Source organism: Medicago truncatula, chromosome 7, assembly GCF_003473485.1.
Source record: "Medicago truncatula cultivar Jemalong A17 chromosome 7, MtrunA17r5.0-ANR, whole genome shotgun sequence".
NCBI classification, from domain to species: Eukaryota; Viridiplantae; Streptophyta; class Magnoliopsida; order Fabales; family Fabaceae; genus Medicago; species Medicago truncatula.
The window spans coordinates 37,409,963-37,426,582 of NC_053048.1; the positions used below are offsets into that span (position 1 = coordinate 37,409,963).

At 33.1% G+C, this 16,620-nt stretch overlaps 2 protein-coding genes across 2 annotated transcripts; one reads left to right on the forward strand and one right to left on the reverse strand.

Moving 5' to 3' along the window:
* Positions 1–5,160: 5,160 nt before the first annotated feature.
* LOC11436721 (phosphoglycolate phosphatase 1A, chloroplastic) lies at positions 5,161–9,230 on the forward strand. Its single transcript, XM_003624170.4, has 10 exons — positions 5,161–5,500; positions 6,155–6,222; positions 6,345–6,437; positions 6,528–6,599; positions 7,049–7,120; positions 7,481–7,540; positions 7,624–7,676; positions 8,079–8,176; positions 8,603–8,702; positions 8,838–9,230. Exons 1-10 carry the CDS (start codon positions 5,224–5,226, stop codon positions 9,046–9,048), a joined length of 1,104 nt encoding a protein of 367 aa, XP_003624218.1. The 5' UTR covers positions 5,161–5,223; the 3' UTR covers positions 9,049–9,230.
* Positions 9,231–11,453: 2,223 nt separating this feature from the next.
* Positions 11,454–12,348, reverse strand: LOC11437434 (uncharacterized). The gene has a single exon (XM_003624173.4). The coding sequence runs from the start codon at positions 12,270–12,272 to the stop codon at positions 11,715–11,717; it is 558 nt and encodes a 185-aa protein (XP_003624221.2). The 5' UTR covers positions 12,273–12,348; the 3' UTR covers positions 11,454–11,714.
* Between the last annotated feature and the right edge of the window lie 4,272 nt (positions 12,349–16,620).

Below are 16,620 nucleotides of genomic sequence, written 5' to 3' on the forward strand. Positions count from 1 at the left end.
CGTCATATTTGCGAACGCAAATGACCAACTAATTATGCAAATAGACCAATAATAAATGGTTTCAATACTCTAAAAAGAGCGGATTAGGAATTGAACCGATGTGATTTTCGGGTCATGGTTCAATCAGTTGGACTACTGTATAACTGATTGAACAATTCTTTTTTAAAAGAAACTGGTTGAACAGGATTATATACAAATAAAAATAACTAATCAAATAATAAATTCATGCTAATTTTGTAAGTAATTCATTTAAATTCATAACTAGTGGAGGAAAAATGCATAAATCTATGTCAAATACACATAAATAAATAAAAACCAGAATTTTTATAAAATAAAAAACATGATGCATTTCAAGGAGTTTTAATTTACAAAGTCGTGGAGGTTAAAAAAAAGGATGGTGGACTTTGACATTTATGGACTCTTGAAATTTATGGTCGAATCTAGCATAACCTCACAAACCAATTTGTTAGGCGAGGATTGTCCCCACTTATAAATATGTTGTCATATCATCTCCTACCCGATGCAAGACTCTTTAACACACCCCCTCACACTCCAAACTTAGATGTCTAGAGCGTGAATATAAATGGTGGGTGTCCCAATAGCGGAAAACCTGATGGCGTGTGGCCTAATAGATTTTAGAGGATGCTCTGATACAGTCTTATAATTTTGTGCTTAGGACTAACATGCCCCCACATACCGATTTGTGAGGTAAGAATTGTATAACTTATAAACATATTATCATACCATCTTTCTGATGTGAGACTCTTCAACATGGACCATAAAAAGTTAGGCTTTGGAACAAATTTATTTATGCAAATTACTCTCTAGGAACATTCAATTGCTCACAAAACACCTTAAACTTTTGAAAATACATCTATCGGGAGTTATGTCCCGCTTGCTTGAAATCATGGGTTACAAACTAATCTCAAAATAAAAAATTAGAAATTGGTCTCAAGATCAGAAGTTATGATGCGGTAGCTGAAACCAAAATGCATAATTATGTGTAATTTATTCAAAGTTCAACCAACTTTAACACACTTAAACTTTCAACCACACTAAACATTCAATATACCATAAAATTATTTTGATCAACATTCAAAATGGCACAAAACCACGCGTGATTCATGCAAAAGTGAAAATATTCAATATACGTTCAAAATGCCATAGGGGCATAACTATTGATGTATTAAAATGCATATAATTTCATCGAAATGCCCTCCTCTACTATGCAGCTTAATATTGAGTGGCCAACTTTGCATCACTGACAATACGATGGAGAGTATCGTGTAGACTATAGTATGGGGTGCCATTTTCCTTCCCATCTAAGCAAATGGTCCTTAACCTCGTGATCAACTGTGACGTATCCAAAATATCCCTGGCATGCTCCTTTTATATCAGAACCTCAACATTTGATGACCTAGGTGGATCTTCCTCCACCAGAGCCACTAGTCTCAAATGAGATATATAGAGTCAGGAAATGTAACTCAATATGTGCTACCATCGCGTCTCCAAAAATATACCTCACGTGTCCTCAAGTATACATGCACCCAAAAAATATTGGAATGTTTGGTCTATCTGAAAGACATTTGACTCTAGTAGGGAGAAAGGATGTCTCATAATGGTCTCAATACATTCATGTTGCCACCTCACACGCTCTGACAAGTGATAATAAATCATTTTGCCGTCACAATTTATCTAATCAATGTACTAACATGACGATGTTCGTCGCAGGAGCAGAAGATCATGAAGCTGACCTGCAGGCAATCAAAGAATGTCATGTAGTTGTCTAGTGACTCATGGCCCATGCCATGAATGAACCACGTTGTGTGCGGCCTATCAATGGTATAGTTGGGGTCGATATCGATATCATACGCACGCACGCGCACATGTATCAGCATAGTTCTCCATATTCCAGACTTGAAAAAACTGACATAACATAAACACATATAACAAACACAAACACATATACAATTAAATATTACAAAACAAATAAAACTTCATGCTAAAATAATGTAAAGGATGTGAAAATGCCACTTTTTTTTAGGCCAAATACCTCTCAAGTCCTTTAAGTTTCATGTTTATGTCAGATAGATCCTTTAAGTTTCTAAGGTTTCATATAGGTCCTTTAAGTTTCGAGTTTGTTTCGGATAAGTCCTTTAAGCTTCTAAGGTTTCAGATAAGTCCTTTAAGTTTCGATTTTGTTTCAGATAGGTCCTTTCTATCAAATCAACTTTGGCTTAACGGAGGTTGATATAAATGATCTATCTGAAACAAACTCGAAACTTAAAGGACCTATTCGAAACAAACTTAAAACTTAAAGGACATATCTGAAACCTTGGAAACTTAAAGGATCTATCTGACACACACATGAAACTTAAAGGACCTGAGAGGTATTTGAACTTTTTTTTTACGAGGACTAAAAGTAAAATTTGATATATAGCCTCGTGGGTTTGTTTCATACACTGTTCAAATCAAATAGCAGTAAGATGTGTTATCATATGAGAACAAATGTTATATAGTAGGCTTATTTTTATATAATGGAAATGAACTAATTTACATGGAGAATGATTCATAGAAGAAACCAACTACATGATGCATGAATGATCTGTGTCTTCTAGCTAACTTAGATTTTTTTTTTCCAAGTATATTCTAGTTCTGAATTTTGAAAGTTGATGACTTCCCAAACATAATTGTCATTGTTAAAACTTTTTCTGCACTTTTTTATATGCTAGTTTTTTGAGGTTAGGTCTTCAAAACAGCTTCTTTTCGAATTTTGCCTTGTTGGTCTTCAAATTTTCAAACACTTATCCTAATTCGGACTAATAGTTCGGTTTGGATGCGGTCTTTCGAGAACTTACTCGAAATGCTTGTTCAAATTTTGTATTTAGCAAGTTAATATTATCTGTGTGAAAACTACAAGCAAGTAATGTACTTTAGATGATCTGATTTGTTAAAAACTATAAGCAAGTAATGTTTTAATTTATAAAAGGTATAACTTAAAAAAACACATTATTTTAAAGTTTTTTTTTCTCTATCTAATATGATAAATGTCTTTGTAAGGGTTGTCTTGGCAACCAACCAAGTTCTATATGTTCACATCACATATACAACCTTAATGTTTCACGATATCTTACAAAGTGGCTCATGGAATTTTGATTTGCTTCACATTCATGTTTTCCATCGTCTCAAAGCTTTTGCATTAGCAATTTCCTCATAATACCACACATAGACAGTATAATATAATTGTTTATGGTGCTGCTTCTTAAAGTATTTACTCAGCAAGTGGTGAGTACTCTTGGCTTTTGATTCATAATCGCCATTCTTAGCTTGCTAATGTTACTTGGAATTGGTTGTGAAAATTGATAATTTTAGAGAAGGACTTGTACTTTTTGTGATTAACTGCTCATTCAAACAAATTTAGGGTTTTTAGACATATCATCGCAAATTCTTCAAGTCATTTGTGTGGCTGTCTTCACGAATCTCTTTCACATACTCTTAGAAATGACCTTAAAATTTGTAGTTTCAAATAACTATTGGTTCACTCATATTTATAGTTTTGCGTCATCAAAGTTTCAAACATCAACTCCAATTTGCAAATGGTCTTTTAAATGTGGCATAGGAGGAATTTTTTTATTGTTATTGTGTGTTGGTCCCTTTTAGAAGATCCATATGTTTATAAATCTTATTATAGTCACTTATGACTCTAATATTAATCGCTTTGGTCCAACTACTTAGTCAAATACTCCAATACTTTATTTGCTGGGGGGTGATAGTTAATTTATATATGTTTCTTTAAGTGTTTTTCAACTATTGAAACATTCTTTTAAAAAAGAAACTAATGAAATATGTGAGTATTTTTATGTACAAATTTTTATTAAGTAAAAACACACTAAAAATTTATTTTAAATTTTACAAATGAATAAATTTTTAAATTATAAAATATCAATTTAATCCTTAAACTATCAGTTTTTCTCTAATTTAGTTCATAAAATATATAAATAATAAATATAATAAGTAGTTTTTAAAATATAAACTTCATCTATTTAATATTTACATTTTTTGGTGGTGGTCATGATTCGAACCCCGGACCTTGCATATAGGCATGGCAATGGGGCGGGGAGGGGACGGGTTTTACCTTCCCCATCTCCATACCCGATTCTCATATACTTACCCGTTACCCTACCCATATCCAACGGGGATGAGAAATTGAATCTCATCCCCGTCCCCGACGGGTTCGGGTATCCCCGCCCCATCACCGTCCCCGCATTGAATAATTTTTTATATTAAAAAATAGAAGTTTTTTAGCATCCCCAAGAGCAATGTTGTAATACATTATCAAACAATAAACTCACTTTCACATTTGTTAGACAAAATGATTTAGTTGATCCTTTAAATATCAATGGTAGTTTTTATTAACATGGCAATTATCAAACAAAATAACATAACATATCAACATAAAGTAATTTTTTACATTTGGGACGGATTTGGGTATGGGTTCGGGGTGGGTACCTATATACCCGTTACCCGTCCCATACCCGTGTTTTGAGATTGGGGAAAACTCATACCCATACCTAAACCCAGTCAAAACGGGGAAAACCCGTCAAATTGGGTTTGGTTCGGGCGGGTAACCACGGGTATGAGTTTTGTTGACATGCCTACTTGCATATTTTATGCATTGTCCCTAACAACTTAGCTAAGCTCACGACTATTAAGACGATAGAGACCAAATTTAAAAAATTTATATGCTGTATATATTAAATTGACGAATTTCATAAACTCTAAATATTGTTTAAATATAATTTTGAAATTAAATTAAAGAAAAATTGTTCAAGAGGTGTCACCTTAATGGTTAAAGTTAGACTTTGTAACATAGTTTGTAAGACGGTCGTTAGTGTCGCATATCAATAATAAAATTTTAAAATAAATTAAAGGAAGATTGATAATTTTGAAACTAATTATAAAACAAATTTCTAAAACATTATAATTTTTTTTCCTGAAAAAAACATTATAACTGCTTAGTTAAAAAAAACCATTATAATTGCAGAAAATAGCATATCCATAGAAAACTGACGTTAGGAAAGAGATTATGATCCAAAAAGGCAAAGTACCTCGTCCACTCAATCTATTTGTACACGACATTGCCACATTGGCAACACACCACACAAATAAACAACCTAAAATAAATCAAAAACAAAAAACATTTAACTTAGGAAATTACAAAGAATGATGCTTAGGAGCAGCAGTACTATAGCAGCTACTAGTGTTGGTGTTTGTCACACTCAAAGATTATGGTCACATTCGGTTACCTTAAACTATAGATTATCTCAATTTGCTGGTAACCCTTTATTGTCGAATTCTGCATTTGTTAAGTGGAAAAGAAACATTGGTAGTTCCAATAAAAACAATCGTTTTAGAATGGCAACAAAAGCATTGGCACAACCGCTTCAGAATGCTGATGAGCTCATCGATTCTGTTGAGACTTTTATCTTTGATTGTGACGGTATGTTATAGTGCAATCTATCATTGAATTGGATAGAAAAAAATAGTGATGAATGATGATTATGTTTTTTCTAGGACTATGAGAAAAGTGTATGTGTGTCAGTAATCTTATTAATTTTTCTTTTATATGAAAATGTTAATAAGTTAGTGGTTATGTTATTTTCCAGAGTTGGAATATGGACATCATGCTTAAAATGGTTTCAGTGTCATCAACTGAGTTATTTGTTTGATGATATGTATATCCTGTTATTTTTGCTAGGATCTAAATCATTTACATGTGAGTTCTTTTCTATATATCATTAGTTTAAGGATCAAATTATGTGTTTTTATGGTTAATGTTGTTTGAAATTATAAACATTGATTTGCTTTACACTTTGTGACAACTTCCAGCTGGTGTTACAAGGGGATCATGTCATATTTGATAGACACCATATGAACTTGACTGAACTACACATTTTTTCTTTCTTTTAGTTAAACGATGTCTTTGTCCCCCATGTATTGATTTCATTTTGTTCTCTCTTCGATGGTATACTTTTGAGTTGTTAACACTTGATGCTTTCTTTTTCTTAATATGTGTATGCCATTGGGTTCTTATCAATGGGTTGATATTGATGTAACGGTACTTTTCCTTTTTCCGTTGATACTTAATTTGCAGGAGTTATATGGAAAGGTGACAGCTTGATAGAAGGAGTGCCTGAAACACTTGACATGCTTAGATCAAAGGTTTGTGTACTAATGTAGGAACTAGGCCTGCAAGCGTGGATGTTAACTATAGTATTTGATCTGCCACTGTTCTTTGTTCAGCGAAAACTCTGAGATTTGATCTTATTGTTAAACTTCTTCAGGGAAAAAGATTGGTTTTTGTCACCAACAATTCAACTAAGTCTAGGAAACAATATGGAAAGAAGTTTGAAACACTTGGCCTGAATGTCAACGCGGTTAGTCTGCTTTTGTTGTTCTTTCCTTCCTCTGTTTGCTCAGAAATTGTATAATCAATACTCAAATATTTAACAACTGACTTATTCCAGGAGGAGATTTTTGCATCATCTTTTGCAGTTGCTGCGTATTTGAAATCCATTGATTTCCCAAAAGATAAAAAGGTAACATATATCATCTTTTGCTTTGGAGTATGATTGAAACAAATATTTAGTGTTTACTCGCCAAGTTTGGCGCTCTTTTAGCCCAAGATGAATCGTGCATCAAGGCTTGGTTTTGAGGAATGGAGAGGCCCCTTCAACTAAATAAAATACTACAGGGCCCAACATGAATTATGACACGTTTATAAACCAGGAAATTAAATGATTTTAGAGCCAACCAAGGGATAAATGAAGTTAACAATATTTATTTGTAAATTCTCTTATATTAATTGTGATGCTGAACTTGATGCTGGCATGGTTTATGTTAAGCATATACTACTGGAGGAATACTATAGAACATTATCATTTTATTTCTGTTATCCTATGTTCGAGTGCCATATCTTACACAAACTATTCCCCAAACAAGTGCATGAAGTTGAAGTATGGTACTGATCTACGTTAGCATGATTTAGGTTTATGTCATTGGAGAAGATGGCATCTTGAAGGAGCTTGAGCTAGCTGGATATCAGTATGTTGGTGGGCCGGTATGTATTGAGTTCGTATATGTGAAAGACCATTTTTTTAATTTTGCTCACTTGGTAATGTGCAATACCATTTTTTTTTATGACGTAATGTGCAATACCATTTTATCATTATTTTAATCAGTTTGACTGATAAAGCATATACACCAATTTTGAATGACAATGTATGGCATATAATAGTCTCACCAAGTCACCATCTGATGCATGAGCAGAGGTGACCTAATGGCAATGATGTTTTGATACATTGATTTGCAATTTGAACATTTTCCAAATCGATTGCATATATTGAATCTCTTTTATTAGTATGGAATTATTCTCATGTTTGATTATCTTTCCTCTTCTCTGTGCATGTTATTCTTTCAGGAAGATGGCGGGAAAAAGATCGAGCTTAAGCCAGGGTTCTTGATGGAGCATGACGAAGATGTATGTACTTCTAGCCTTTCTTGATAATTAGCAACATTTAATATTACTCCCAGTTCCTATTATGAGAGTGTGTTCATTATTAGGTTGGAGCAGTTGTTGTGGGATTTGATCGCTATTTCAACTACTATAAAGTCCAGTAAGATTTCAAACACCGCCGCTGAAATATGACAATTACATATTTACATATGCATGCTGCACTCAGTTTAGAGACAAACAACCTCGTGATTAGAAAATTAAGAAATTTTGTTGGCATATATACTTTTTTTGTAACTTTTTTTCGTATTAAAGTGTTGCAGCAAATGGATTCAGATTCCATGCAGCATACATGTTTATTCATATTTAAACTTGTGCATGCAGGATATGTTTTCTTTGTTCTTTGTTTTACTCTATGGCCAAATCTAAATTTTATCAGCATGGAACATTCGGTGATGTAGTAGGTATTTTAGCATTTAGCAAGGGTGATAGTTTTAAATTCTGGTAAGGTGGATAGAGATTCTGTATGAGTTGTTAAATATCATGTTTTCCTTCGAAATGACAGGTATGGAACTCTGTGTATACGTGAAAACCCTGGATGTCTTTTCATTGCTACAAACAGAGATGCTGTTACTCATCTCACAGACGCTCAAGAATGGGCAGGTTTGTCCTTTTGCTCCCTTTCACCATTACTGATTTTATTTCATGACATTATATGCATAATAATCGAGCGAGTTTTCAAAATGTCCGGGAAGGAGTGGCCCTGTCCTTTGTGGTATGGGTTGAGACAACGAAAGAGGTCTAGGTTTCAACCCCTGCTACTAACATTTACCCCTCCTCCTAACAAATTAACCACAAACATTTCCTGAAAGAGTTTTCAAAATTCTTCAATTAGAGTTTAATTACATAAAAAGACTAGCAAATTAGGTGGTTTTCTAGAAGGCTATATTATAAACTAAAGTGGTTCAATCAACACAATCCATTACATGGGGCAGTATGATAATGCAACTAGTATTATGCAGAGTTAATCATTCTTAAAAAATTGTGCTCGGGTAGTTGAGTCTGCTATATTGTGTGTTTGAATTTCAGGTGGGGGCTCTATGGTTGGTGCTCTCGTTGGATCTACTCAACGCGAACCACTAGTTGTTGGAAAACCCTCAACTTTCATGATGGACTACTTAGCAAACGAGTATACTTCTCTATTGCCTTGTTATGTATTCTTCACGCATGATTATAGAGTATTTTTTGCATTCAAGCACCATTATGCAAGTTTGTTTACAGAATAATTTTCCTTTGACCGTGTTGTAATTTTATTGAACAACAGGTTTGGCATTTCAAAGTCACAAATATGTATGGTTGGGGACAGATTAGACACTGACATTTTGTTTGGACAAAATGGTGGCTGCAAAACTCTACTTGTCCTCTCAGGTGTCACCACACTGCCGGTGCTACAGAGTCCAAACAACTCCATACAACCAGACTTCTATACCAACAAAATTTCAGATTTTCTTTCCCTAAAGGCTGCAGCTGTATGATAACTACTATGTGCTTTATGAGATTTTCGATAAATCAAGTTGTGATGTGTATTTAGTTTGTTTTATACATCCTTGTAATCAACTTTGAGAGGAGAAACTAAAATTCTTTAACAGGAAACAATAGTACCTACAATGAAGTAATCAATAATGAATTATTTGTACACTAAAGTGCTTTAAAGACACAAGTTTTTTTTATTACAACAATTGGATGAAGATGTAAAAAATGGCGAACAAGAGAGGTGTTGAATTACCATGTCCTTCTCAAACATTTAAGAACAGTCAATTTCTGCAAGGCAAGGAGGTGGAGTAAACCACTTCCTCTTGCTTTGCTGTAGTATACCTTTTCAATCTTGTTTGGTATGTTAGGTTGTTGATAATCTTTTTTTTTTTTTGAAACGGCAAAATATTATTAACCAACAAGCCCGTGCAAGACGCACTAATAAGCTCGGGTGGAAAAAAAATACAAACAAGGGGAAATCGGTTGCCACACAAAATATCGACTCGAACAAAAACCTCTTAAAAAACCACCCCTCAACAAAGAGCAAACCCAAAAGAGTAATGACGCCGGCATATACAAATGACAATCCACAAGCATACCCCTGCGTCAACACCAAAGACAACCGCGCCTGAAGAGCACCCTAAACACCGGCTAAGATACCAACCGCACCTCCCACACATAACCAAAAACTGCCACCAAAAAACATCCCAGCATGCACAAACAAAACGCGCCATCAGCGGATGCAACAACGCAGCAGCAACCAAAAAGCCTGTGACAAAACCCAGCAAGTAAAACTCCACCGAAAAAACAGCCCAAAGTGCATGTTAAAACCAGATGGGATAAATATTTAAGGAGCCCAACACAAAACCAGTAACGAACACCAAGCCAAAAGCCACCTGCCACAAGCAACACATCACCTGCCACGAACCAACAGAGATGGAAACACAAGGCAGCTGTGCTCCAACACCACCAAAACAAGCACCAAGCACTTATCTAGAGAGACAATGCCTAGGATTCCAACACCATTCGTAAAAGAGGCAAGCCGGATCAAGGGTCCTACTCAACTTCCACCGCCAAGACAACACCTTAATATCTTCCACTATAACATCCACCTCAAACGGAAATCCCTTGAAGATTTTATCATTTCTCGCTTTCCACAAGACCCAAATCGTAGTGTGCCAAATTAACCGTAAGCCTTTAGCCACTTTTCTATTACTTTCCCCCCCACACCAACACTCCCAATGCACAAAGAGGTTGGGTGGAATTAAGAACAAACATTCCAACCAATTCATCAACTTTATCCACACCAATCTTGCCACATCACAATGCAAGAAAAGATGTAAAGACGATTCTACCTTCCTATTACACATCACACACAAAATAGATACCTCCGGTGGTGAAACATTCCGCACGGCAAGGTTAGCTCTAGTTGGAATTCAATCAATGATTACCTTTAGGTTGTTGATAATCATTTTGTTATATCTCCGAATTAACATTAATATAAAGGTTCAAGAATAGTGGTTGAAAGGTAAATTGATAAAAGGTTCAAGAATGGTGTAAATTCCATTTTACATTGTGAATTCACTATTTCATGTTATTGCTTATTTTGGTTTATGGTGTTTCTTTAGGAATTTGGTACTCATTAGGAAGTTATTCCTTTGTCAAAATGATATTCATTCAAGCATACTTGACCTGACATTCATCAAAGTATACAACTATCACTATCCTATGACCTAACCATTTAGCACGAAAAGCGAATGATGACAAAAAACGAAAATTTATAAAGAAACTAATAAATTATTCCTAAAAATTTGTTAACTTGCTTAGCACTAAAGATTTATAATCTGAAAAAAGTTATGCTGTTGATTAAATCCAGCTTGTATATTTATGTTGACTGTCATGGAATTGTAATCAAATTTTGGGCTAAACAAGATGATTCTAATGCAAACCTAAACCCAAATACCACCAAGGTTTTTGAATTGGTTAAAATTGTGATTGTGAGTGATCCATGATCAAATCTTGAAAATAGAACAGAATATGAATTGCAGTTTTCAAACACATAAATCAAACTTGTTCCAAACTGTGTTGGTAATTGTGATGTGACTTCCCTCATCAAATCTAGAAAATCTAACAGAATATGAAAGTCTTTCCTTAAATTTCACTTGTGAATCACTTTTGAAGCAGATAAATCAAACTTGTTAATTTTAGTTTTTTATCAATCAGAAACTAAGTTTTAATAGGAAAGTTCTTGAATGAGTAAAAAACTATGATAATCCCATTGGCTTTGTAACTTGGATCAAATCTCATTCATCTAAAGACAATGGCAATATAGTGCATATATATGTGTGATTGTGAAAGTTTCCGATATAAAAGTACTTAGAGAAAAATTAATAAACAAAAAAGGCAATTTAGTACTGAAATTCTCATTCTGATTCTCATTAGCAACAAACCAATTACAATATAGGAGACATAGTAGTTACAATACAAAAGGAATACCCTTTTGACATGAAACATCTATTAGGAGAAAAAACAGGTAATTCCCCAAATGAATTAAAAAATATAGATCTAAACAGAGAAATTCTGTAACACACAAAAAGACTCATATCATATCATATTAGAACAACATCACACAGCAGTGTTGTTTCTTTATACTCTTATCACCACTTCTTCAAACCTGAAAAGGCCATGGCCAATCCTTCAAATCTTCATCTTGTTGAACCTTAGCACTTCCCAAAACAACAGTCCTACAAGTATTTCCACCTTCAACACAAGCATAATACTTCAAGAAAAACGCCAGAGTCAAAACAACCCACTCAAGGCAAAAGATCAAAATAGCAAGTCCACCAGAAAGCTTCAAAATCACAGAACCATCTTCTTCCCTTACATAAGACTGCAACTCACCAAGGAAATCACTAGTCCTCGTAAAAACAAGAACAGAAACCGACCCTTGAAATATAGCCGTTAGAACAGTAGCTACCATATGAGCAGAATACCAACGGTTAGCACCTACAGCAGCACAGCCTGAAACAGCACCAGCAATGGTGAAGATGTGGAGAAGGATAAGGAAGAAGCCACATACGGAAGGGACTAAACGGAGCGAAAGAGTGAGGAAGATGCAGCTTGAAGCTGCACCTAAGAGGACATAGTTGCAGAAAAGGAAGAGTTTGTGGATGTTGTAGTGGCGTGGTGTGATTGTAGCTGGAGGATTGTTCATTGAGAGACCCATTTGGAATTTGTGAGAAAAATTGAAACTTTGTGAGATGAGAAAGGAAGAAAGTGAATTGTGTTGAAGATTGTGATGAAGAAGAGTTAATATAGTGGTTTTTGGGTTTTGTGGCCATAACGGTCATATTTTTGTACAACGTTTGGGTCGGTGAAATGTGACCGTTGGAAGAAAGTAGAACACAACACAGCTCATCCTCGTTTCATGTAACGGTTAGTTTATACTTACTTTGTAACATCTTTTCTTTGATTTCTTCTACTTTCTGAGTTGGCATTTTGTATTTTCAATACTTCCTAGTTCATTTTATTTTATTTCTTCTATTTAGTCTTTGGTTTGTGTTGTTGACTTTTTCGTAAATGATTTTTTTTAGGGGATAAATGAAAAAACTTATTATTACAAGGAAATGGGATAACTTAAATTTTAAAAACATGAACTAAAGTGTGGCCAAAAGAAATCTAAATCTTAACTTGTCACCAACTTTAAGTTGTTGTTTACACAAAATTTATTGGGAAATGCTTGTTCTCCCGAAAATTTGATCCACGAGCAGCACATGATAGTGACGTATAACTGTAGGAAGACCCCTTTCATATTTATCCATCCATGTTTTGCTGGGAATTCAATTATCTAACGTTTGGAATCCATTCGTGAAATGCTCGGGATGTTTTTCATCGCGAGATATAGTACTCTTGAAATTCATTTCATCCTTCACCTAATTTTGTGGAATCACTATGAGGATCTTTAATGAAAACATTGAACCTTGAAAGGCATGATAAATCTGTTATCTCCACAAAGATTAAATCGGTTGTATCTATGAGCTCTCAGATATTCCCGACAATTAATTATCAACTTGTGTTAAGCATGTTGATAACCTTAAAAGTTGCGTTAAGCAAAATGATCAAACATAAAAAAAAACGCATTTTAATTGTCAATATGCTTTTATATCATTTGTTTTTGACATTTTTGACTTCCTAATACTCCCTCCGTTCTAGTTTAACTAGTCAGTTTTCCATTTCACACAGATTAAGAAAAGTGTACAAAGGAAAGAGAGAGAAAAATAGTTTTGAGTGCCTTTGTCAAATATTTGTGCGTTCTTCTTTATCATAAATATAAAGTAGAATATATTGAATTTGAAGTGGTGAAAGTAGTATTAATTAGAGTTATAATTGGAAAAAAGTAATTAATGTTGTATTGAAAAGTGAAATGGGTCAAGATTCTTAGGACAATATTTTTTTACAAATGATTCAGTTATTATGAGACAAAGGGGGTACTAGAGATTGTTGACCTTCTACATATAACAATGTGTTTACGATAATTGATTTTGTTATCCAAAAAGGTCTAACATCGCAACTTGTTGTCCGCTTATCTTTTTTATTCATGTATAATTAATCTTTGATATATATATATATATATATATATATATATATATAGGGATAGGATCAAATGACACCATGGTGTCAAATTAAATTTGACACCAAATCATAACCATTAATTCAACTTTAATCCGACGTCTCTCATCAATTCATTAAATGCTCGCATGCTTATCAAATTATCTAATTTTTAATTTTAGAAACAATTTATTCTTTCTTTTTTTGATTAATTATTTACCATTTGATTTCTCCCTACAATTTCTTTTTTTTACTAATCTTTGTTCAATCATCTTTGTATTGACTACTCTTTCATTTGTTGGATGGTAGTATTCTTGAATTCATGCTGCTAATATTCTTGTATCGGATGTTCTAGCATTTGTGTTTTGCTTTCGTTTAGTGGCATAAGTTCTTTTTTATTTTTTGGTGCAATGTGCTCTTTATAAATCAATTTCCTTTGGTTCTTCTAGGAAAAATAAAAATAAAAAAGGTTAATAGAAATAAAAAAAAATAAGGATGATAAGCCCTAAAAAAAAGAATGACAGTGAATAATTTTTGGCAAACAAACTATAATAATACCAATAGAGAATTTTTGGTAAATAATTAATCAAAAAAAGAAAGAATAAATTGTTTCTAAAATTAAAATTTAGATAATTTGTTAAGCATGGGAGCATTCAATGAATTGATGAGAGACGTCGGATTAAAGTTGAATTAATGGTTATGATTTGGTCTCAAATTTAATTTGACATCATGGTGTCATTTGATCCTATCCTATATATATATATATATATATATATAGAGTTAGGATCCGTTGACACCAGGTGTCAACGGATTCGTTGACACCAAATCTCATCCATCAATTTTATTTGATCAAAGGCTCGTATTTTTCTATATGGTGTGTATCTTTCCCCAATGACATACTATTATTTTATTAAATCGTTGAAAAACTGCAATCGAAAACATTAATATTGGTGATACTCTTCTCTTGTCTTCATCTCTATTTCCTCTTACTTAATTCAACATATGGACGAAGGTAATGAATACGATCGCAATTGGAGAAGGGATTCAACCTAGGAAAATTGCAAATTACGAATGTTCATAAAATAGAAATCTCAATGTATATGGATTATAAACCCTAGATTTCAATTTGGGGATTTTTGGTTTATTTTTCAATTCGTATATGAACCCTAATATTAGAATCGCTATCATGATTCCAGGAACCGGTGCGAGTATGTTTTACGATAATTGCTGCTGAAATCCATTATGATTCATTTTGGTATATAAGCTGCGATTTCTTAATTGTTCATGAAATTGTAGTTGTGTATAAATTGGATGTTGCTTTTTTGGCTCTTAGCTTTTGGCATATAAACCGGAAAAGCAGAAACTGGTGGTATTACCTTTCAACCTCAAAGAGTCAAATAATTGGAAGCACTAGAATGATAAAAAATTATTATATATGTGAATTGTTGCCAATTCTAAGCGTCCAGAAAAATCAAGAGGTGATGAGTATGAATAGTGATATGATTGAGATATGTGAAGAGAATCAATAAAGCCTATTACGAGAATTGGGGTTTTCAATTAATTAAAACATAATGGTATACGGGAGAGGAAGGATGGGTTAATTTAGAAACTATTATAAGCCTTTGATTAAATAAAATCAACGGTTGAGATTTGGTGTCAACGAATCCGTTGACACCTGGTGTCAACGGATCCTGTCTCATATATATATATATATATATATATAATGATTTTCATTAATTTAAATAAATATATTTAACTAATTACATAATACCCAACTAATTTAGTTTTTGCATTTCACTTAGTTTTATATTGAAATATATGGTAGCTTATGTTTGTAGTCCTATTGTGAAATATTGGATTATCATTTGTTTTGCGAATATTAGTTTTTTAGCTTCTAATCAACGTACATCAGTTTTTACAGAATGGTTCATTTATAAATGCAGAAATCTATTGATGCAATTTTTTAATTTAAAATTTATAGAGTGGCTCATTAATAAAAGCACAAATCTATAAGTGCAGTTATTTGTTTTTTTAATTTAGAATGTAGTACTCTTTTAATAAAAAATTACCCCATAAAAAAATATAGGCGTAAATCCCTACACTTCAGCCACGTTAGGAAAAAACTAAAATGAATAGAGCGTCATGTAGCCCAATTATTTTACACCACGCGACACATCAAAAACAATTTTTTTAAAATAAAATAAATAATTGTCACTTTTTATAATAACGACAAGAGGGAGAAGATACATAGATACATCTTTCTACCCTAGATTGTCAGTGAATATTATCTACACAAAAAAGACTGTCAATGAATAATAACATAAGATAAATTACATACGAGATCCTTTAAATTTAAAGTTCGTAACAGATTAGTCTTTTAAGTTATTTTGATTACACATAAGTCCTTTAAGTTTGAGATTTATAACAGATTGATCATTTAAATTATTTTAATTACACATAAGTCTTTAAGTTGAATGTTTCTATGAGCTCTCAGATATTCCCGACAATTAATTATCAACTTCATATTGATAACTTTGAAAGTTACGTTAAGCAAAAGTTAACCAAAACACCACCAATATGGTACATAGAAACATCAATAAGTGTCAACAAAGTAAGATTGAACATTCCCACCGGTGACTCACGAGAGCGGGTTATTATAGGTTATTTCTATTAACACCCAAAAACTTTGAGTTACACCCAAATCTCTTTATAAGTTAATTATAATACCAAAGTTGCGCTTGTTTCAATCAATTTTTCAAAAAATTATTTTTACCTCCCTTAAAAAAACATATTTTTATCTTTCACTCTAAATTTTCATCTCTCACAAACAATCCATTGAACAAACTTGAAGAAATAGGTTAAATTGAATTACAAGATCTTCCATTAAAACTGATGATGATGACATACGTGTGTGTGAATTCAATATTCACATAAATTCTATTGATACTTATACAAAAACTAAAAGA